Here is a 16,719-nt window from a genome sequence, read left to right on the forward strand (position 1 = left end):
GAAACACACCGCTTTATCATCTGTCATGCCACTGTGGAAACTGCTAGGTGCACTTCATTTGTGCTCAGATATACTCTCAAGTGCATCAGCACATTTGGAACAGGAAAACACCTACTGGTGGTGAGCTTATGAGCCCACTGTCAAAATGAACATGTGCTTTCTCGGTGTCATTCCACTGTGTTGTTGTCTACATTGTTAATGCCAACGAACTGAAGGTGATATTGGCCTTGCAAATCACTACATTGTCAACAAACAAAATGGTGCCCTAACGTTGGCAGGCTGTGATGCCAATGATACACATTTGTACATGGTGCTATCTGATGACAGTTACTAGCACTAGGTGCAGTCTGCGCCAAAGCCTTGCTCTCGATGCAATCTCTACTGCAGCAATGCTTTTAACCCCATAGTTATTGCTCCTGTTTCTTGCACGGTTTTGTTTAGAAATGCACAAAAAAAATTATACTATCCATCAAAACTGTTTTAAGAACCTGTATAACTATTGTTACTGCTAAAATGTAGAAGCATTGACTTAATTAACGAAATTCACGATTTAACAAAGTTTTTCACTGCAAGTAGAACTACATTATATTGAAGTTCAACTTTATACCTGAAGTAATAGTGATCATTTGTCTGTGTAGTCAGTAAGTAGTCAATTTCTCTTGCTTCTAGTTTGCGAGTTTCCTTTTATTTTTACTTGTGTTTCTTTGGTAATACTTATCGGTATGGGGAAGGGGGAGTATTAGGAAGCGACACATGCTTTTTTGTTTATACACAATGTGCCAAAGTGGCATGAGGTAGACCTTGCATCAAATTTCAAACTTCATTACATCAGTTGTTTAGTGTTTCAATTCTCCAGATAATTTTGTCATGATGCATAAATACATTGTCCTTGTAAATGTGTAACTGAAGGTGGCTGTAATGAAATAGCAGTTACAATATTTTTCTTCTCCCTCAACTGGTCAGTGAGCAATTACGTACATTATATATATTATATAGATAATACATTAGGTCATGCAATGTAATTCCAAGCACTGAATCACTACATAAAGCTGGTATTAACATTTTTCTGGACCTATAGAAGCATTGGTGAAGCAGCATGAAACTTATAATGCATTTGTATATACATTTTGTATATACCAATTATGTGGGAAGACATTGGAATACTTGTTTTAATCAATGTCACTCATTCATATTAAATATATTGACAGCTCCAATTATAGAAACAATGTGCATCTGGAAGGCTTGTCCTTGCTTATTTGAACATGTTAGGTTCTAATAGGTTCTAATAAACAAGGACAGGCTGTTTATGTACAAGAGTGTTGTGTTCATGTTAGAAATTATCCCATGGACATAGTTTTTTCATTGTTTTTTCTTGTTCTGTTGTAATTGATTGATTGCCTTTATTTCAGTGCTTTGGCCTCCTTGGTGTTAATGGTGCTGGAAAATCCACGACATTCAAAATGCTAACCGGTGACACAGAGATAACATCAGGAGATGCTTACCTGAATGGACACAGGTGAAAAGAAAATTATTATTCCGAAAATGACTTCTTTTCCTAGGGTATTTCTCATAAGGGATTCTATGAATTACCCTGAAGTTCGCTAAATAAAATATCGCCTTATATTCGATGCCTAAATTCATGTGTTAACCCTTTCAGGATCGATTTTTTTTCGCCATATGCGACCGCCCAGGGTCGATTTTTTTTATTGCAGATTCCAATTCTTCTTAGGGACTTATTTCGAAAAAAATTTACCGTAATTTTTCTAGGGTGACTGTAAAGTGAGAAAAAAATATTTTGCATTGGTATATATACACTCTTCATTCATAAATAACAACAATAAAAAAAGGACATAAACTTATCAGAATTAAAAATTTGATGCATTTTTATGCACATAGTTCAAGCCTTTAAAAATCCGCACACTAGAATATTTCGCAAGTCTCAAATGTTCCTGCTCTTACACTAATACGTACGTCCATAGCGTAATCGAACTGCGTAAGTGCGCGCACTCAAGGAAATTGTTCGGTTGTGTGCCCATCAAAAAAAGCAACACATGTGACAAACTTCCGCTAATCTTCATCTTATCGCCAACTAGCTAGGGCAATTAGTTTTCGTGAGTCTTAAAAAAAAAGGAAAGAAATGGAAACGCATGCACAGCGGCATCCTTCCTATGCGCAACCCTGTGAGCACTAAACGAGCGAGAAACAAGCGGTCGCCCTTTGAGCGATTAGTAACGAGATAGCCATCACTTTTGCAAGCGCAAAAAGCCCAAACCGCCCGCGAAACAAAATCCAAAGGACCGCCCGCACGCACGCGTGCCAATGCACGAGCAGTACTATATAGACACGAGGGAGCAAACTAGCGCTAAAACAAACCATGCAACGAAAACCAAGAGAGGGAGGCGCACGCAAAAAATTCCCTGTACCCCACATAGTGGCAACACATGACAGAAAAGAAAAAGTTAGGAAATTGTCACACTTTTTAAACGTGCAGACGGCACCATAAATATACGGCAATCGACCATTTTCGGACTTGTTCGTGGCGCCGTATATTTAAGTCATTGACCGTCAAAGGGTTAAGACTCTTTACAGCACAATTGGCAAAACTAGAAAATTTTCACTCATCACTTTGTTTAGTAAAAATGATACAAGGAGCCTACCATTAACAACAAAAGCTTTTATCTTAAAGTGGTGCAGCACGTAATGCCACAACATTTAGAAACACTTCATTGTAAATATTTCATTTTAGTGTTTTAACACAACAGATTAATGTCAGTGGTAATTCTGAAATAAATTATCAGGGTAAATGTAACATAACGCTGAAGGCTGTCCATTTCTTTAACTACCAAACCATACCACTCAGTTTGGTTTGGTTATACTATTCCTGCAACAAATTCCGCTTTCAATGGACTATTGGCTGCATTAGACCAAATTTCGGGCAAATTTTGACTAGGTGAAGCATGTACAACATACTCAGCTGCAGTGGAATGTGCAGAAATACACATTCTTTAAAAGAACGAGCACACCAGTGGGAACCTTCATGCTTCCCACTGCATGCCACACAACATCCAAAATTTTTGGGATGACCATGCAAGTGGCTTACCACCAAGAACTAGTGTTGGCTTGGTGCTCAGCAGATGCCATGGTTGCCGCTAAGCCTAGCACAGTGTCCCTGGGAGCAAATACGGGGAAGCTAGCCTAACATGACCTAGCCCACTTCGCTTCAAAGCCATCACAGATGGTGCTTCAGAAACAACTGCCAACAATCACAAAATGCATCGTTTTGAAAACACTTTACCTTCTCATCGCATCAATTCGCACAAAGAAACGGCTTCTAGTCACAGTGTCTGGGATGTGTAGCACCTGATGCGGCTCTGGACGTGAGCACCGAGTTGAACTTGCTTCTTCTATTTGTGTTAGAGGATATACAATGGTCGTTGATTGCCATAATAGATAAAATTAAGGCATCATTTTATTCTTTTGACCATTATTTTGCTCTAAAAAGTAATTTTAGCCAATGTTTATGTTGGCGGTGGTGATGACCAAGGCAGTGGTACTGCCAGGTTGGCTGTCACAATGGGAAGTTGACTGCAACAGCAGAAAATTTTCTTGCTGATAGGAAAATTTTACCTTGTGCAAGAAAATGCCAGCATCTGGAAAAAGGCATACAGCAGAGCACCAAGCCACTACTTCTAACTCTGTAAATACATTCCTTCGTCGTCTTCTTTTTTTTTCTCTTTAACTTTAAATCTTTTTATCATTTTTTAACACCTTTGTGTTCCAATGATCAAACCCTTGACATTGGTTTATGTGAAGCTCTAGCATTTCACACTGAACCACAGTGCACTTCGAATATAATGGACCATTCTCGTTAGGTTATCATGGTCTCCTGTGACGAACGTCGACTACACTTTCAGAAAACTAGAGTGGAAAGAGGAAAACTTATATAGGCAACAGAGCTGACCCAACAGCCTGAAAGCACTGAAGGGCTGGAGGTGCTCGTGTAGTACACATTATAAGATGAATGAACTTGCCAGTACGTGCCTGGTATGGGCAGTTCTGAAAACAACAAAAATTTGAGAAATTCCACTGCTTTTAAGCTAAACTCTTTCCTCATTCTACATATTATCTTGGTTCAATGATGTGGTTCCCAGTCTGCAGCTGCAATTAGTGTAATAATGTGCTTTTGGGCTTCATTTCCACTAGTATTAACCCTTTGGGTGCCATGTGTTTTCCTTAGCACTGCGAGTTCAATTTCTGTATAAGTAACAAATAACGAGGCTTTAAATTCAAGTGTTATTTATTAACAATATGTTGCTGAACATATTAAAAAATTTTAAATCTGAAAACTCAAACAAAAATAACTTAGGCTAATGAATAAATTTAGCTAGAATAATTAGTGTTCCTCAGACAGCATTGCATCTTCATCACCGTCATTGTGCATGGAAGGCACCTCATAATCAACATTGAAGTCCTTTGAATCAGATTTTACAAGAAGTTCTTTGATTCCTATATCTTTCAAAAAGCACACAGAATTTTTGCGCTGATCTTCCATGGCATCGGAAAATGAGATGTGAGCAACGCTGACATTCAATAAGCTTTGTCACCCTGTATACTGTTGCATAAAAACGAAACCTACCATAAAATTGGCCTACCATAAACCAGTCTTTAATGAGGGGAAATCAGACATTCACCCGTTCGTAGCAATTGCTACAAAGGAAACCCATACGGGTTCCTCGAAAGAAAAGCCTCACAGTTGAAGAAAAATTCGTCCTGGTCCGGGACTCGAACCCAGGGCCACTGCCTTTCCGGGGCAGCCACTCTACCATCTGAGCTAACCAGGCGGCTAGCAGATGGCAGGGCGAAGTCGAATTTGTCGACAACACGAAGCAAAGGCAAGAGCGCGGTGGTCCCAGGTTCGAGTCCTGGACCAGGACGAATTTTCTTCAACTGTGAGGCTTTTCTTTCGAGGAACCCGTATGGCTTTCCTTTGTAGCAATTGCTACGAACAGGTAGATGTCTGATTTTTCCTTATTAATTACTTCTCTCCACCTTGCGGGTTTCTGCAGAACTATTACATCATAAACCAGTCTATGGATGTTTCATGTTTACAAATTGTTTTGGGCATATATAGGGGTGTGCTTTGGTAGATGAGTATACTTGGGCACAGCACTTAAAGGCCTAAAGTAGTTTGGATGTGAATTTTTCATCACTGAACTAAACGTGGCATGCATTTGTCAGGCTTTCTAGGTTGGGTTCTCCAAATATGATTTACAAAAAATAAGAAACAGCTCTGTCTGTCTGTCTATGTAGCTTTTTGTGCACGTGTGTGCATGCGAGAGAGTGAGAGAGAGCTAATTGACAATACCAGAACTATTAAAATTACAATCATCATGAAACCATTCTTACGTACAAAAATATCTGGCATTGTGTGGTCTGCACTGCTAAGGTGCCTTCATGCAAGTTGCACCTGCATAAACTTGAAGCCTGTTTGAGCTTTAATTAAAGGGGCTGGGAAACAATTTTGTACAAATGTACTGAGTCGTTAGGGTAGGTCCTTCTGATCATTAATTGACACATCTAAGTTTTCCATGTAAAGCATGTAATTTATTATAAGGTTTTAAATATGTACATCGCTACCACCACGCCATGCACCACACCACTCGGCTGAGTTTTCAGCTGCCTCTGACCAGGTGACGGGAGGTGACCATATGACGCCAGTAGGGTGAGCGATCCGATTGACTGACCAGGGCATGTCATCGACAATTGTTCTAACTTTATGGCAAACAAATGTTGTTCATAATAGTTGGAATGTTAATTCATAATTTGTTTCTATAAAAAAGAAAGTAACAGAAGGAGAATGCACAAGGACAATTTATCACTACACTCAAGACTTCTAGCACACAGCAAGTTTCGTTTGCTTGTGTTGCAATGGGCTCCATGTTGATGGGAGCTCTGCGATCAGGGTTGGTCTCAATCTTTCTTTTTGCAAACACCATGGTTCGCCCTTGTTACGTTGTGGGCTGCAAACGTAGCGACTGGCGATATGTCAAGCTGTGACGTCGTGTCCCTCTACAAGACAGCAGATGAGCTGCAGCACATTGGACTGTTGGTATGCGATCGGTGCCAGGATTTGCGCCTTTGCGGCCGCCACTTTATGCCGGAGGATTACTACCATAATAGTAGAGAGTTTTAGCTAGTCTGGTATTCTTGTTAACACAGGTTGATTGGGCATGTTACTGGAGGGGCATAGGCATAACTGTGAGCGGCCGGAGTGGAGCAGCCACCTGGTGGTGCAGAGCTCAGCCAGACAAACAGAGAGCTAATATTGCAGTAACTAAGGGTATTCTTTTTCGTTGCTGGTCTAAATTTTTGCAGAGGCATAATTGTGTCACGATTCGCCACTGCTGAAAGTACAGCACCTGTCAGGCATGTACCCAGGCTTTTTTTTTTCCCGAGCCCAAGTTCCCGAGTTCACAAGTTCCTAACCCCACAGGGGTATGTGCCATTGAGCTTGGACCCTTGCTGCACTATCACCAGGATCAGCCCACATGATGATTTTTTCTGTTGACGGATGCTGAAAAAACTACAGAAGGTTATATACAGCTTTTGCTGTAAAAGGCAGCAAAATGTTGACCGCCAAATAGATTGATTTGCCGGCACTTTAGGAATGTTTGTGAGGAGTGGTGGCATGGGCGGGAAGGGGGGAGGGTATGCCGCTTAATTTCAGGGGGGGCCCAGGCCCCCCCGGGCCTCCCCTTGGGTATGTGCCTGGCACCTGTCAAGCCGCTCACGTTTGCGCCTCCCGCCCATCTGGTAAAATTCCCAGTCTGCCCGCATTTACTGGAATGTCGGGCAAGCTAGTGTTTCATGTGTCCTGTATTCGGGTAAATGCAAGTGGACTGGGCGTGGGCATTTCGCGGGATGAGTGGAAGCACAAATATGGATGGTCTGCATGGTGCAGCCACCTGGTGGCACAGAGCTCAACGAAACACAGAACTGATATAGCAGTAACGAAGTGTATTCTACTTTGCTGCTGGTGTAAATTTTTGACAGTTGTGTAATCATGAACACATTGTTTTTCTGAATGTTTAAAATGTATTACACTTGACTGGGGTTGAGGATTGGGCACATTGGTGTAGCCAGAGGGAGGCTACACCGAAATTCCCACCGAAATTTTCGGATGAAACACCTCCCCCTCCCCTTTCCCATGGAACAAAGTTTCAGGAGGCGGGCTCTGAAAGAGCAACATGGATGAAAGGGAAAGCGAGGCGAAGGCTAGTGGCTGTCTGAAAGGGGGGTAGGGGGGGGTTCTCATGGGGGTGATCTCTTCTCCCATGCACAGAACATTGCAACCCCACTCATGGCATGCCTCTACCTCATTCTGGATTGTGTTAACCAAAACTGCTGAGGCGAAATCATGACTAAAAATTCCACACAGTGATAAAGATGGGACAAGTGCGTGCATAAAACTTGGGGGCGTTGTTACTCCCCACCACGCTTTCATGTCGTCGAAGAGCTTCTCATTTCTGGTATTTGACCGAATTGTTGACCACACTGCGTGGAACAAAAGCAGTCCGAAAATAATGTGGCTTGCTTGTCTGGGATAGGCATAATAAGCGCCCTTCCACCCCCCTTTTCTTTTAAAGTGAAGCTTTCTTTGCCTCTTCGCCTTTCGCACTGCTGCTGCTGCTGTTGCTGTCTGGCACACCTCATCAGGGGTGGTTTAGAGTGTGTCTGTACATGACAGGAGCACGGCAGACAGAAAAGGTGACACAAAAAACTCGTTTGTACCTTTGCACCGCGTCGAATGTGCACAATGCCCTCTGGAGCTCCCTGGGCATCGCTACATTAGCATCTTGACGCTGTATTTATCCGTGAACCCTCCCCCGCAAAAGCATTGCAGCAGCACTTACCTTTCTACTAATGTGCAACCGTCCAGAGGAAAAATATATAGAATGGTAGGGAGGAGGGGGAGAGGAGACAGAGAGTGGGAAGAACCGACGCAGCCATGAAACAAGTGAATAACAGCCTTGGCACTCCTCACTCGCAACTCGCATACATGAGGGTGAGGGCAAGAGGGGAAGGCAACATGAAATGGCTAGGAAACGCTACTACTAGACACAGCAGTGGTTGCAGACAAACTGGATAAATTTAAGTTCAATGTACGGTACGGCACGTTTCTGCTATTTCTGAAAAATAAACAAGCGGACAATTTATGCAGGGTGTGCAGAACCGCGTTAAAGCGCACTGTAGGGTCTAGGTGACACTACAAAAGTGGTCACACATCTAAACACTTCTGTGTCCGCTGCGGTAACATTGTGGCTATGGCATTGCTTGAAGTCGTGGGTTTGATCCCGGCCGCGGAAGCCGCCTTTCGACGAGGGCAAAATAAAAACCGCTAGTGTACCTAGATTTAGGGACACAAAGAATACCAGGATGTCAAAATTAATCTGTAGTCTGCTACTATGGCTTGCCTCATAATCCGATTGTGGTTCTGGCACGCACAGCCCCATAATTCAATTAAAGTTTAATACCACAACGTAATGCGCCATGTGAGGCAATGATAATGCTCAACCCTTTCGGAGATTATGAACAATGGCACACAACAATGCCTGAAGCAAACACGTCTCCCTGTGTGATCTGTGTACTACACAAACAAACAGCAGTGGTGCACGCAAGTTAACGTTTAAAATCAACTTACCACCCTCTTGTTGGATTGAACATTGAAGAAATTAAACATTCGCCATCAGCATCACTGCTAATTATAGTCAATCAAAGCAAACAGCACAAGAAGCGTCCCTTAAATTGAATCCCAAAGTGCGTGGGATCCACACATTTCTTTTTTCTCCTTTTTCATTCCCTTGTCTCTGACTTTCATTATGTTCATAAACTTGAGAAGAGCTTGCTGTTAGGCTAGTTTGTACACACTGTCAAGAATAATAACAGGGCAAAAAACAGGACAAGAAAGAAAGACCTACAGAACGCAACGCTGATTTGCGCATGGCAAAATATATCAAGGATGGGTGTGCTGGGCCAGGGAAGCTAAGAAACTGCCACAACGAATAGGTGGGAGGGTAGGTAGGTGAATGAGCTCGAAGTCCACGCAGAAACAGAAATATAGGAATGTTAGGGGCTGCTGCACCTTTCAACAACCCGGTGAATGTTGAACAATGTGACAGTGACTAACGGAAAAGCCATGGCCGTACCACTCACTAGACAATCTGGCTGGAAAACAATAGTGATCTCCACTGTTACCTGGACTGCGACAAGTCTGGTCTGCAAACGAGAAGATACACAATAGTGCGCTGTCTTATTTTTGTATGGCCCCGTTTTTAGTGCTGTTCATTTTTCCAAGTCGTTTACCAGCTAGGACATCGACATACATTATATCAGTGCATCAACTTGTAAAAAATATTTTTTTATATAATCATTTTTAAATATAGCAAAGGGTGACAGCATAATTCGATGTGAAGTGGCTGAAAGCCTTAGCAATGATAAACTTTTGTCAGAAGTTAAGCAAAGTGTTGTTTCAGCAATGCAAAAGTGACCATCTTTGTTAAAGCATTCTTGTTTGGGGAGTGCTAGGAGTTTGTCTTTGTGGGGTATACAACCTCCACGTGCACGTGCACGCGCGCGCGCGTGCACGTGGAGGCACGTGTGTGTGCGCGTGCACATGCGCGCACACACACACACGCGCGCACACACACACACGTGCATATGCACATGCACACACACACACATGCATGCTGACAGACAGATAAAGAGGGAGGGGTGAAGGAGGGAGAGGGGTGGTAGTTGTATGCAGGAACCTCCCCCTCCGAAATAAAATTTCTGGCTATGCCACTTATTGGGTGAGTTGGTATTGCATTCTAAAATTGGTACAGTGTAATGTATAAAGGAAGAAACAAGCCGAGCCGGCGAGAATAGAAGGAACAGAGCAGTTCCTTCTCGCTGGCTCAGCTTGTTTCTTCCTTTCCATGTTGTGCTGTACCAGTGTTAGAGTTACAGACAGACAGACAGACAGACAGACAGACAGACAGACAGACAGACAGACAGACAGACAGACAGACAGACAGACAGACAGACAGACAGACAGAGAGAGAGAGAGGGGTGAAGGAAGGAGAGAGGTGGTAGTTGTATGCAGGAACCTCCCCCCTCCGAAATAAATTTCTGGCTATGCCACTTATTGGGTGAGTTAGTATTGCGTTCTAAAACTGGTACAGCTCAATGTGTAAAGGAAGAAACAAGCCGAGCCGGCGAGAATTGAAGGAACAGAGCACTGTGTTCCTTCTCACTGGCTCAGCTTGTTTCTTCCTTTCCATGTTGTGCTGTACCAGTGTTAGAGTTTTACACTTGGTTAGAGCAATATTAGGTCTTTTTTTTTGGCTGGTTAAGCTCTGCCCCACCATGTGAATGGATCGTGCAGACAGATCAGGCCATTCACGTGCGTCTACACTGCCCCTTCATTATAGCAATATTAGTATGAGGGGCTTTAGTTTATGCTGCCACCCATCCATAGAAATGCCCAGCTCGTCCGTGGTTACTGGAATATCAGACACGCTCGGCACTGCGACAGAATGCTTGCAACACATGCTGCCTTGATAGCGCTTGCTTAGGATTGACTGCCAGGTGCCTGGCAGAGAGGTTGGAGACGCTTCGCACACTGGCTTCAAAGACAATCGTAAGTAGACAACATGACGTGCTATCATGACGCAAAGCCAGTGAAGACGGAGCTTAGCCCCGATCACTCGGCGAATGAATTGAGGAGAAAATGCATGGCTATGGAGGGGGGTAACTTGTAATCATCCGCAGCTCTCTTAATATGAGACGTTTCACACAAGATTGGTGTGAATGATTTACTATAGCTGTACCCTACGCATCTACAAAATTTGTCTGAACTGTTGCAGGGACCCTTTAAGCTTATGGGAGCTTAGATTCAGCAGTTGGGATTGACAAATGAACAGGCAGCTTGTTGCAGTTTGTTGGTTCTCAGGACCTACTTGACAGAGAACATGCACAATCCACATAGGGCAAAAGGTTATTACTGGTGGGAAACTGAAATTTGAAAGTAATGTAGCAAAATTTTTACATGTGAATTTATTCACAGCATGCTGGTGCAATATTATGTCCTCGATCTGCAGTGATTCCCAAGGGGGCATCTATAGCATTTAAAAGACAAAGGAGAACGTAATAAATTTGTCTGCTTGTTCTTGTTGAATTATGTTGTTGAAAATTCTTCTTGTTGAGCTTATCCAAAAAAAGGTGCACTTGTTCACTGAAAAGTCTAGGATCAAGATTTTTTAGAAGCTTGTCATTTTAATCTGCACACTCAGGATTTAGCTTAGGTAGTCAATGGTAAAAATGTTCAGAACCTTCAAGTGCCCTCTTAAAACCTCCAGCATAAATCTCAAATTTTAGAACCATGATTGGGGAAACTGTGAGACCTGCTTTAATTAAAGTTAGGCATTCTGTAAATGCAATGTATATTTGGGTTGTTTGCCAGTGTTCTTACCTGAGGGAGCTAATTTATGAAGTGGAATGCTTGTTGTACATCGGACTGTGCTCTCTCTCCACCTATTTATGGGTCATCTTGGTGATGCAGTTACTTTAAAGATGCACGTTTCCAGCTTTTCAGTGTGTCTCTCGTATTTCTTTCTTTACTTTTGTCTTCTTCAACCTTTCTCATGCAGGGTAATGAAGGTTGGGCTTTCCAAAATTAATTCTGCCTAACAAAATTCATTACCTACTTGTTTGCAAAAATTACTTTTTAACCCTTTGAGGGTCGATTTTTTTCGCCATATGCGACCACCCAGGGTCGATTTTTTTTATTGCACATTTAAATTCTTCAGAGGGACCTATTTCGAAAAAAATTTGCCGTAATTTTTATAGGGTGACCGTAAAGTGAGAAAAAAATGTTTTGAATTGGCATATATGTACTGCTTATTCATGAAAACCAATAAAAAATAGCAAATAGTGTTATAAGAATTTTTTAAAAAATTGGCGCATTGTTATACACAATGTCCACACGAGAAAAATACACAAGAAGAATGCGCACACGAAAATTTTTCTCAAGTCTCAAATGTTCCTCTTGCACTAATATTTTTTCAGCGTGTAGTAGCCCTTGAAGCATGGCTCCACACAGAGCGGTTTGTTGCACTCAGCGCACATGTACCTTGTGCCCTTGCGACGTTTTTGCTGCCTAGTGGTGTTGGCGCAGACGTGGCACCTACTCTGGGGACTGCTTCCGTGAGCAGCCGTGGGAGGCAACTTCTGAATAAAGTGCCAAAAAAGGAAACGCATGCACGGCGGCATCCTTCGTATGCGGACCCCTGGGAGCAACAAACGAGCAACAGGCGGCCACCCTTTGAGTGATAAGAACGAGATAGCCATCAGTTTTGCGAGCGAAAGAAGCCGAAAGCGCGTGCGAAACTAAACCAAAACTAACCGCCGCGCGCCCGCGAGGGTGCCAATGCGCGAGCGGTAGCAGACGCGCCGGAGGAAGAAAAAACTATACAACGAAAACCGAAAGAGAGAGACGCGAGAAAAAAATTCCATGTATTCTCACATAGTGGCAGCACATGCCAGGCAAGAAAAAGTTAGGAAATTAGCGCGCGTTTTAAACGTTCAGACGGCGCCGTAAATATATGGCATCGACCATTTTCGGACCTATTCGCGGCGCCGTATGTTTACGGCGTCGACCCTCAAAGGGTTAAGGGGTATTTCGATATTCACTATATATTCTGAGTCATTATGACAGCTACAAAGATATTTCCGCAATGGGCACCGAGAAAATAGTTCATATTTTACCATAGTTACTTGAAACTACGAACCACTTTTAAATATACTATAGTTTTTCTCTATTCAACACAGCCATATTGTTTCAGATATGTTGTCAGTCTGCCATTCAAACAGAGGTTAAGTGTCGTATATACAGGGTCCATTATGAAAGTAATGCGCATTTTCTGGGAAAAATAGATTTATTGAGCGAACCTGTACAAATGGTTAAAATTCTTCAAAATACTCTCCCCCTGCACGAATACACTTGCGGAGACGTGTCTGCAATGCCAGGAAGGCACCCTGAAAGTCGTCGGTGGCAATGTCTCTCAGGAATGCTGTAACATGCTTTTGGATGTTTTCCGCGGTCTCCCAATGCTTTCCTTTCAGCACTCTCTTCTGTCGGGGAACCAAAAAAAGTTACACGAAGCCAAGTCAGGACTACAAGGGGGTTAGGGGCCAGGGCTAAAAAGTTGGTAACAATGAAGGACATGTGGCCGCAGGCATTGTCATGGTGGAGCTTGACCGTGTCTTTGATGTCAGCCCTCATGCGCACGACTCGGTGTTTCAATCTCTTGAGCACCTCCAGCTAAAAGGCTGAGTTGATAGTTTCTCCCTGCAGTACAAACTCAAAATGGATGATCCCTCGAGCGTCAAAGAAAACAATGAGCATCGTTTTGATGCGAGACTTGGTCGTTTGCGCTTTCTTGGGGCGGAAGGATGATTTTGTGTGCCACTCTCTGCTCTGCCTTTTCGATTCTGGATCGTACTCGAACATCCAGGATTCGTCTCTGGTTACGACAGAGTTAAGAAAGTCCGGCTCATTTTGAATCAAATCCAACACTTCCTGACAGCGCAAAACTCGACGTACTTTCTGATCTTCCGTCAACACTTTCGGCACAAGCCTCGTGAAGACCTCGTGTGTTTGCACATCCATGGTCACTATCCCATCTACCACTAATGTGGACATGTGTAGGGCAGAACCCTTGCCACATTTCCTGACCAGTTTTACCACGCTGACATGGATAGTCGCGTCATAATAAAGTCTTGCATGCAACTTTCATAATGGACGCTGTATGTTGACATGACTGCACAGAGTGCTCACAAGCTCCACATGCATATTTTGCTTGCAAATATTGAATCCTTCACCATTCCTGTTCATAAGGTTTTACAGGAGGGATTGTCGTGGTTAAGGAGGAAGTTACTGCATACTGTTATCATTATTTATTTTAGTAGCTAATCCCAGTTACAGTCATGTACTTGCATCCCCCCCTCCCCCTATGTTCTCTTACGATGCATTACAGGTGTGCCTCATGATTAAAACTATGCTCCACATTTCTTGCAGTGTCTCACGTGAGCTGAACAAAGCACAACAGTTCATTGGCTATTGTCCCCAGTTTGATGCTCTTTACGACGAACTTACAGCCAAGGAGCACTTGAGACTGTACTCAAGGTTTCGTGGTATCCCAGTGAAGGAGGAAAACAAGGTGGCACATATTATGTTTGAAAAAAGAAAATTGTTTTTGAAGCATGAAGTTACTTCAGCATACAGAACTTCTGAACATTCTTGCTTTTCATTTTGTACTGCAAAGTTTAAGGACAGAGAAGCAGACACAAGCAGCATTGTGCTTATTTCTTTTTGGCATCATTGCTTGTTCTGTTGCACAAAAGCCTGTATGCCTTTCAGCTACAATCCTTGTTTTCCTAGTACTTTGTGTTTGCCTTTATTTTTGTAATTTGATGCTGAGATGCACAGCATGCATTTGTCTTGAGAGGCTACTTTGCTGCCATTGTTTTCACCAGCCATTTTATGTGTTAATTAGGTCACTTAAGATTGATGTCATACTGTCACTTTATTTTAATGTCTCCATGGTATTTGTATGGACACAAATTATATGTTATAATGCTTTAATGATTTCCATTACATATTTTGCATCAGGACTAAATATTTTGGTACTTTTGTTCCTGTAATATGTTATGCATTTCATAACAAGGCTGGCTTGCACTGCTTTGAGACCATCCATTAGTGGTTCCCTGTTTCATAGGCACCATCTTATGTCAGTTTTGCTTTTCTGCCCTTCTGCTTTGCATTCTTTTGTTGAATGATATGAGGTGTGTGACTGTTTTCAGTGGGCTCAGGTCTTGAGGAGAGTCATGGGTACAGTGCACCAGAGGCAATCTTGAACTTTGTGATATCAAAGACAGCTCTGTCAATAGTAGCTCAAAAAAAGATGCATGTGTTTGTGTGAACCAGAGTTTTGAATGAGTTAGCATTTGTGGAACCCATCATCTTAGTCTCATGAAATATCATTTGAGAGACCTAAGCACGGTATGAGCACGGATAGCATACCTGCCAGCCCTTCAGAATTTTCTGCCAAGTTTACAAAATTGGGCATATTCTATGGCTTTTCGAATGTTGTGCCAAGTATTATGAAAAAAATTCTGTTTGCAAAAAAAGTTTTAAAGGTGTTGAAGGGGCGGCACAATATTTAAAAAAAATGCATGCAAGAAAGAAATTGTGATGGTAGCGGCGCTGCCTTTTTGTGGCAGCAGAAGATGCCATAAATTGCAAGCACAGCCAATTAAGTCAGTGCCTGTGCAATAGCTCCAGAGTGGCCACCCTAACCTCCTTTCTTCTCCTCTCCCACTGTCTAATGTTAATAAAGTGCATATGTATCCCAAAAAATATGGGTGCTCAGGGAAAATTTTTTTTTAAAATCTGATCTCTTCCCAGCAGCAGCTGGCTTCTACACTTCCTCTGGACTGCCCTTAAATGTACTGCAAATAAATAAACCTGATTAGTCTAATCTGGTGGCCTTAATGGACCAGAGGGGTTTGATTGTGCTTGTGGCCACTGCATTCCTGTCAGCCAGTGCTTCAGTGCATCACAGTGCATAATAAAACTGAACCACTTCATGATGCTTATAAGCAACTTTTGAGACTGAAGCTATGACATACTTATGACAGCTATGACATATTGTTATTGGCCAACAACAATCAGAGATCCTTTGATGGTATTCCTTGAATCAGGCAGAGCATTGGACTCATTTGTTTGCTGTTCATTTGAAAGCAGTACTGTCACAGTGCATTGTAGCTGGCCATCATAAGGCAAATTTTTGCTTTCACACACTTTCCACTTGACATGGAGAAAAAGTACTATATGGAGGATACAAAAATTTAATGAAATGTTTTCCATGATGATCTACAAGAATTTAAGAGTCTGAATGAAAAAAAAATATTTTAATTAACTAGCTAATTAAGCTTGACTAATTTCCTAGTTTAATAGGACTGAAAGAATACTTTAAGTTTTATAAGGAAACTGTGAAATATATAAAAAAATAGTCTTATTCTTCTGTACAGTAGAAGTTTCTTTTTGAAAGCTTGGCTCACTTCAGGTGGGGCGGCCCCGTAAGATGTGTTGCTCCATATGATTGGTCCACCTCATGTCAGCATGGTGACATATGCTGTGCTGTGGTTGCTCACCTTGCTTTGGCTGCATTAGACCGGTGTATGTTCATATTGTCAAGTAGTAGTGACGGTAAAGAACACAGTAGCAATAGTGTGAATGACGAAACTAACTTTTGTTGGGCGACCTTGTGCCCACAAAAACAAGCTACACTTAAAGCACAACGATAGCGGCGAACACAGTAGGTGACCATCGAAATCTGATCAGCGGGTCAAGCGCATCGGCTTTTGTGCATCAGTTATCGAAGGTTCCAGAGTAATCGCTTGTGCCCGCGTGTATTTCAGAAAGTTCTACACCATTTGCGTCACGCATACATGAAATCAGATTACACAAGGTCCGATGACAACAGATAGCGGATAGAACCATTGATAACATTCGAGAAACTTCCAATACATGCAGATACGTCCTGCACTGTGCGATAAGATTTATTAGGCAATGAAACGTGGTCACCCGATAAAGATAAACAAGTACACATGTCA

General features: G+C 42.4%; 1 protein-coding gene across 1 annotated transcript in view; it reads left to right on the plus strand.

Annotated features, from left to right (window-relative positions):
- The window catches only part of LOC142585987 (ATP-binding cassette sub-family A member 2-like), a 275,223-nt gene that overhangs the window by 221,524 nt on the left and 36,980 nt on the right, over positions 1 to 16,719 (plus strand). The window contains exons 43-44 of the mRNA XM_075697164.1: positions 1,410 to 1,516; positions 14,120 to 14,261. Of these exons, the coding sequence (XP_075553279.1) occupies positions 1,410 to 1,516; positions 14,120 to 14,261 (249 nt within the window). The remainder of the gene's footprint in view (positions 1 to 1,409; positions 1,517 to 14,119; positions 14,262 to 16,719) is intronic.

Source organism: Dermacentor variabilis, chromosome 1 (assembly GCF_050947875.1).
Source record: "Dermacentor variabilis isolate Ectoservices chromosome 1, ASM5094787v1, whole genome shotgun sequence".
In the NCBI taxonomy this organism is placed as follows: domain Eukaryota; kingdom Metazoa; phylum Arthropoda; class Arachnida; order Ixodida; family Ixodidae; genus Dermacentor; species Dermacentor variabilis.